Source organism: Labrus mixtus, chromosome 15 (assembly GCF_963584025.1).
Source record: "Labrus mixtus chromosome 15, fLabMix1.1, whole genome shotgun sequence".
Taxonomy (NCBI): Eukaryota; Metazoa; Chordata; class Actinopteri; order Labriformes; family Labridae; genus Labrus; species Labrus mixtus.
In genome coordinates, this window is record NC_083626.1 from 15,180,735 (window position 1) to 15,188,404 (window position 7,670).

Here is a 7,670-nt window from a genome sequence, read left to right on the forward strand (position 1 = left end):
CACACCCAAGAAGTGATATCAAGACAACCCAGTGCTCCTCCAAGAGAGCGAGGCACATAATATTATACTGGATTGATGTTGTGCTGCATTGCGAGACTCACTAACTAGATGCAAGTATGTGTAGAGATATGAGGGGCAGGGAACAGGCAGAAACGGCAGAGGATCCCCTAGCTCCTCCAGTTTAAACAGCTGATATATTTTTCTTTCTATTTAAGGCTGAGCCCGGCCCGCTGCCTGCGGGTTAGATAAGATACACGCTCACTGATGTCGGATACAGCTATCAGATGTCGGCTGACTGGCAAATCGTTCCCAAACTAACGTTTAAATGAATGCTGATGTCTCACATAACACCTCATTGGCAAATTGGTAGCACTCAAGTGTTGCTGTCAGCACGCATGTGCAGGCTGTTGTAACATGCACCATTTTTGTTGAGCCTCTTCATCAAATAATTAACGAAAACATTACGTTTGTTTTGTATACTGTCGACAATATATTTTATTTTATTTTGAGAGCAACATATGATAGGTTGATTTTAAATGAGGGCAATGACCTCGGCGCTTCCTATATGCACTTCTTTTTTTTTTTTTATCTGTTGAGCTATTTCCCTCAATTTAAGCTACTCAAAAGTTTGTTAAATGTTAAATATTTTTCTATTCATATTAATTTTACTTAAAATTGAGATTTGAGTTCAACATCAAGTTCAACCCACCGTGACTGCGGCTTGAACTTGAGTGTATTGATGGTGACGAAAATGTGTGTCTGATTATGTAAAGGATTTTTTTTTCTTGTTTTATGAATTTTATGTTGATTAAATAAAAACTATTATATTATACGTTTATAGCCCACATTACTAAAGTGTACTGTTTATAACTTCCTTTCTTCTTGAGTTACTCAGACTCCTTTTAAAGTGACATATAATTGAGACATTAGCACTCCCATTATTGAGATGATGTGATGACTTTTGAGATCCATAATTTGATGTTGTCGTCTCATAAGTAGCTGAGAGTTCAGCTCTGTTTGAAAGAAAATGAATTCACTTGGGTAAAGTTGATGCGGACACAATTTCAGGATATCGAAATCTTAGAATAGAACGTCTTCCAATGTTTATTCTCTAGAATTGCAGAATGTATAGACTCGGGAGATGAATGCAAAAGGCACAGATCAGTCATGAGAATTTATTGAAAAGTTTGATAACCAAAGGCCTTATTGTAAAGTATTGCGCAAGGCATGTAGTCAAATGCGGAATCCTGTTCATATCAGTGCGAAGCTCTCTGCAGAAAAACACTCCCCTGTGGTGGACACTGCAACTTATTTACTTAGGTAATAAAATATGGAAAAAAAATTGTCAAAACAGAAACATTACTACAGTGTGACATGGCTCATATTTGCTCAGTGTCTTCAGAGTTGCTTCTACAAATCAACTAATTAGCGCGAGATAAAGCAGAGCCTCTCAGCTGCTCGGATCAGTTAAGTGGCCTCTGATATCTTGTAAAATTCATATAAAAGAATTGTGAGAGGTATAACAATCCCAGCAGAGTTTGGCTGCGAACGTTTATTGGAGGTATCTGTTAAAGTTGTTCATGTGAGGTGTACTAGAGAATATAACGTGAAATATACCCTCTTAAAGTAACCTTGTAGAATATCGTCCTGTTTTACAGAGCCACTGGCTTCAACCTGCTGACCCCTTTACTGTAAATATGAGCAGAGTGCGGCAATGAGCATCAGTCTTTTCTTAAAACAAGCTTGTAAAATTGGGACATCACAGCTTTATTTGACATGATATTCAGCCATAATTTGCTAGAAAACAAGATGTCATATGCACCTTCTTCTCCAGCAAGAAAAACAGTTTTCATAAGAAAAAGCGTTTAAAAAAACTTTAGCCATCTTATAAAGAAATTAAACAAGGCCATGGACAGTTCCAGCAGTGTAAGTGGAGAAGCAGCTCGGGCTCCTTTTGGGCTCTGCATGACTCAAATAAGGAAAAACAAGATTCTACATTTTTAATAAAAAGCTTTATGGTATTTTAAAAAAGCATATAAACCCCTGTAATACAGAAGTTAATGTTTTGTTTTGTCTGAGAGGGGACCGAGTGGGTGGTACTATGTGTAGCAGAAGTTAGCCTGGACACGTGGTTTGGCGATGGCCAATCAGGCGCCCCTCCAGGTTTAACTATGTTAAATGTCAGATTGCAATAAACTAGAAGCTGTTGGTCGGGCCCGCGGAAATGGGCGAGCATAATCTCCTTAATCCAGGGTTTGTGGGACCTTTGGTAAACATCCACACTGGAGACACGTTTTATTTCCCGAATTTTCGAGCTTCAGGGGGACAACTGGCGGGGCTACCGTCTCTCTCCTACCCGAGAAGGGACAATGTTTGCTCCCTCCCGTGGAATCCTTCGGAGCCGTGCAATGGATACTCTCAATCCTACTTTAGCAGCCCCGTGTCTATTAACCCTCCTTTCAACCGCTCGTGTGAAATTAGCAGACCAGAAGAGGGCAAATGTTACTATAACAACGGCAGCGGGAGCAGGGAGACATGTTCAGGTGGCAGCAGCAGCCTCAAACGGGAGGACAGGGCGAGAGACACATCATCATTAACATCTGACCACGGGATGCACGCTGGGATTGGCAGCACGGCCACCTTCTCCAAATATGATTATGGGAGCGAGCAGCTAACGCAAGACCCACCATCCTGTCAGTCAATGGAGTCCGACTCCAGCTCCTCGCTGCTCAACGAGGGCAGCAAGCCTTCATCCAGCGACACACAGACCCTGGTGTCACCGGGAAGCCATGCAAGCAACATAGCCGCAGGCGGAGGTAAGTGTCATTTTTATTTTTCTAACCACAACTATTACAAAAAAACGCAAGTTCACATTATTGAAAAGCAGGCTGCACGTAGCGTACACCGGCGGTATTACAGCGTCATTAGGGCTCGTTATCTTGATGCACAACTTGCAGCCTTCATTAGCCTGCAGGGTGCTTGCTTGGTGCGCAAACGCCGCTAGGGGTTGCCCTAAAATACTTCACGCGCCATGTGGTTGTGTACAGTTGCAGATAATCTCACCAAACCAGATCGGCAACCAAACCTTTGAGTAAAAGAGCACCCCTGTCCGTGCTTTTTTTTGTAATGCTGAAACTAGAAAAAATGTGGATTTCGCTGTGGTGCTACTTTTTGTTCAAACATTAGCACGTTGGTTTGGATAGATGTTGCACTTTGGATGGCTGCATCGAATAGAGAGTTTTCTTTTTAATGACTCGTAAACAGAATTAATATCTGTCCCTGTGTACTCAGGAGTCATTTAATATGCTCTGAAACTCGCAAATAAGTAGGGGGATTTGCACGCACGGTTTAATTATCACGTTAATGCTGATTTAACTACAACAATAAAACTTCCTATAACACGAACTGCAGGACATTTTGAGTCCTTAAGGAAGGGTTAAAAATCGAGAAAAGCATATGATCAACAATTTAACTTTATCATCCCGTTTCTGCTTGTGCTGAAACTGGGTTTGAAATGGGCACTGGACGTCAATGGAAGAGACCAAAACAAATCCAGTTTGATATGTGTGGAGGAAGTGACGGTTTGCAGGGCCGTCAGTTCTCTGAATATGAATCTAACCGAATTTTAACATCTCGGATCATGTGCAAAACTCAGAAACCATCTGTGACGCTCAGACTCTCTGTATGTTCATGGCACTAGAAATCTTTTAGGAAAACAGGGTGGTTTATTTTTTGAAGCATTCAATTTTCAAATAGAAATAGCGTAATAACGCTGCAGGATAAAACTTAAAATTAATGTTAAATTCCATTTGCAAACACTAACCCAACTACAAAAGCATTCCTTGGACCACTGACGCCCCATAGCCTCCTCATAACCTTGGATGTGACCGTGATTTTGCAACTGTGGTGACTAATCCTCTGTATGCCCCCTCCTCTCCTCCACCTCCTCCTTCCTCTCCTCCAGCTGCCCCGTGGTACCCGATGCACACCCGCACCAGAAAGAAGCGCAAACCCTACTCTAAGCTCCAGCTGGCTGAGCTCGAGGGTGAATTCATGATGAATGAGTTCATCACCAGACAGCGGCGGAGGGAGCTCTCCGACCGTCTGAACCTCAGCGACCAACAAGTCAAGATCTGGTTCCAGAACCGCAGGATGAAGAAGAAGAGACTCATGCTGAGGGAGCAAGCTTTGGCCTACTTTTAGAGATGCGGCAGAAGGTGAATCGATAGGCAGTAAAAAAAAAAAAAAAAAAAAAAAAAAAAGCCAAGCCGTCTACGCTCCCTTAGGTCTTTCAGTGCATGCACTCATCTATCCATCTTTTACGTTACAGGCAATTATCAGCACATTTTCTTATCAGTTTCCCTCAAAGGTGCGGGCGATGTAAGCCCAAAAACACGCCAGTAGTTGGCATTCAAAGCTATATTTACACACTTATAACAGTACTGTAATATGTTTGGTACATTCGCACAAAAAAGCTCTGACAACTGTTTCATGTATCTTGTTTCTTTTGATTTGTCAAGAGAACAATTTACTTAAAGTAAGCCACGCGTAATATGTCGCCAAGACAGTAGCCCAGATTTAAGGATGACGCAAAACGTCAACATAATTTTTTGTTCCAATTTGAATCCGAACATAATGAAAATGGAGCGTGGCCACTTGGTAAAATGTCAACAACAAAAAAAAAAATAGGTCTAAAAATAATAATGAGGTCAGAAAGACAGAAAAGTCTGAAGCCGAATCCGCCCAATCTTTGCTCTGTGGCTGTGATCTGATGAAGAAAAGTCTCGCTCCCACTTGACGAATACTTTTCACAGCCGTATTTGTTTAGAAAAAGAAACATTGTCTTATCATTTGTTTTCATCTGGCGCTGTGACACGTTCATGGTCACGGGCAGGAAGTCTGCATGAGGAGAGGGAGGACTTCAACCGCAATGTAATCCGTATCCCCATGACACCGCATTGATAAAAACACCACTATTTTGTTCAGGTGCTAACAAGTTCCTAAAAGTATTTTCTTACTTTTATTACCTGTCAACTTGTACGAACAACAGCTACAGAATCCTGCAAGGGTTTCATTTCTTCAGTTGAGTTAGATCGCCGTTTGGAAACGGTTTTGAGCTGCTATTAAAAGTCCCCATCCAGACTGCCAATTAAATGGTTTATTCAACAATAACCTCGGTAGTATCTGTAAAGGAAATATTCTAAAATAAATACATGTTAAGGCCATAAGATTCAACAAAGGAGCCGCCTGAAGTTGCGTCTGGTCCGTGGAGGGTGTGTTTGAATTGTAGGCCTAAAAGAGCATTTCTGAAACCTGGTGCTCAGAATGGAAATAAGTAGTAGAAGTTTAGAAAATTGAATAATCTCCCTTAAATCGAGAGGAATGCAGTGAATCATCTGTCATGTATAACGAGTAAGCTATAGCAGTGAAATGTATTTGAAGCATGTTATTGATGTGAAATAGCTATAAGTCATTTTTGCGGGCCACTTTTTCTATAGGCTAAGTTACTTCTTTTTTTTTTTAATTTTTTTTTTTAACATTTTATTTTCCTGAACAAATCACATGCAAACATCAAGTTTGCGTTTAAGACGCAAACGACTACAAAGAATGTATTATTATTATTATTATTATTGTTATTATTATTATTATTATTATTATTATAATAATAGTGAAAGGACGGATGGCCTGTTAGGCATACGTTATGTACTTGCTCCTTGCCACGTGCTCATTGTCCCTCTCCTTACCTTGTACTCGTGTATAACTTTGTAAAATGAAATTACATATATGTTACTATTTGCATCCTGTTTGAGGATTCCTTATCGCTATGTAATAGTGTTTTATGTTACTGATCCTCGTGTACAATATCGCATTCCATATCGCCTATTTGTGGTTGTAAGGGTTGGAAATGTAGGCCTATTACAGTATACTGCCAAGAATGGGTATAAGAAACGGTATGCAAGAAAATGTACTATAAATGACATTTAAAGAATCCCTGTTCCTGTGAAATAGTTGTTTGTTCTCGTTCTCTTCTTTTCGTCCCTCATCGCATTCCCTTCTTTGCGCTTGTAAGGATTGCTACGTTGTCTTGTAAAAGTAATAATGATATGAATGTATATGCGTAAGGTCTTCAATAAACAGAATATTGAAACGTTTATTGGTGTAACCTTAGTGTGTCATTGGGTCGCCTCCCTGAATGCTTTCCTTTAAAATCAGCTTTTCTGTCTGCGGGGATTATTTTATTGGGCGATACATGTAACACAGCTTTAAAATACATGTGTGTCCACTGCAGTGAAATACAGATCCCAACTTTAATGGGCCATTTTGATGAATTTGAGAGGGTGTTTTGTTGGCATATGGTCGGACATGCTGTGAACTATAATCAATAGGTGCCCACACATGTTGGCCCTGTGTTATTATGGCCGCAAAGGTAGCTATAGGTAGTACTCTGTGCAAAATGGCGACCAGATGCTTGTCCCAAACCGCCTATTGCATTGAATATTTATCGTTTATATTAATCTGAAACACTACAAAGACTCTACAACAACTGCATTATTGTTGAGGAAAGAAACACCTCCACGCGTTTTCACGCCCTTTCCCCTCCTTGAAGTTGGACCTAATCAATGTAACTGGTGCTACAAGCCTATAACGGTGCAGCTAAACACGCAACAGCTCTGTAAAGCAGTAATAGGGTTACACCCCAGTGCTCCATATAGCCGAGCCTCCTGGCCAGTCCTGTTCCATGTGCATCTCCTCTTCTGGTTTGCATTAGGGATTTTGAAGGCGTTGTAAATATAAAAAACAAACAGTAGAGATCAGATTTAAAAAAAAAAAAGATCAGATTCCTAAAAGCCACAGAGATGGTTGTATAATAAACTCCCCGAAGCACTCCCTATTGGCAGAGACGTGCAAAGCAATGCAGGGCTGCATGTGCAACATTTTCCTAGATCAGTTAACTAACTAAGCGTTAATGCGTTTGTCCACAGCAGCACACACAGTCTATGCTAGATGGAGGAGGAAACTGTTGTGCTGTCCTGATGTTGAGATCACATGTTGCCTTTTCAGTGAACTGTGTACGGCTGCTCCTGCTCACGAGCCACTGAACGGCCTCCATGACTTCTGCAGTGTTCATGACACATGGGCGATGATGTAAGCCCACAAAGAATCCGTGATATTTCATGAACTACTGAATTTAACATAGAACAATTTTAGAATGCTTGAGATTCACTGGCATTGCAAAGAGAAACATGTGGTTGTATCTGACAAAAGCCTCGCTGCAGTGCTCAACTCTTCAGAACGCCCCAAAACGAATGATGCCTCTGCGTCAAAAAGAAGCCTGTCTACCTTGCTAAAAAATGTCCACCTTTCCTAATATCCCTACAAATTCCCCCTTTTCGCTTGATTTTAATCAAGCGAAAAAACAGAATTATTTACTTTTCTCTGTAGTTCATGTTTTGAATTAACTGCCATACCCTCCAGGACAAAAAAAGGACAGTGTGAGGCGCTTCTCTTCGATCGGGCCCAATGCGTCAGCTCAGTTATTAACAGAAATAATGACTAAATGTTGGTTTTCAAACCACAGCTGTTGTGAAATGAGCAAATAATTGAGTGACCTGAAATTGTTTGTGTACATACCATATAGCCGTACATCCTCAACAAACTAGATATATTGC

At 40.8% G+C, this 7,670-nt stretch overlaps 1 protein-coding gene across 1 annotated transcript; it reads left to right on the forward strand.

Moving 5' to 3' along the window:
• Positions 1 to 2,152: 2,152 nt before the first annotated feature.
• Positions 2,153 to 6,152, forward strand: hoxc12a (homeobox C12a). Its single transcript, XM_061057651.1, has 2 exons — positions 2,153 to 2,816; positions 3,965 to 6,152. The coding sequence occupies exons 1-2, from the start codon at positions 2,225 to 2,227 to the stop codon at positions 4,201 to 4,203; spliced, it is 831 nt and encodes a 276-aa protein (XP_060913634.1). The 5' UTR covers positions 2,153 to 2,224; the 3' UTR covers positions 4,204 to 6,152.
• The last annotated feature ends 1,518 nt before the right edge of the window (positions 6,153 to 7,670 follow it).

Coding starts and splice junctions, on each gene's coding strand:
- hoxc12a (XM_061057651.1), top strand. CDS start 2,225: ATGGGCGAGCATAATCTCCTTAATCCAGGGTTTGTGGGACCTTTGGTA. Junction 2,817..3,964: donor CAACATAGCCGCAGGCGGAG/GTAAGTGTCATT, acceptor CCTCTCCTCCAG/CTGCCCCGTGGTACCCGATG.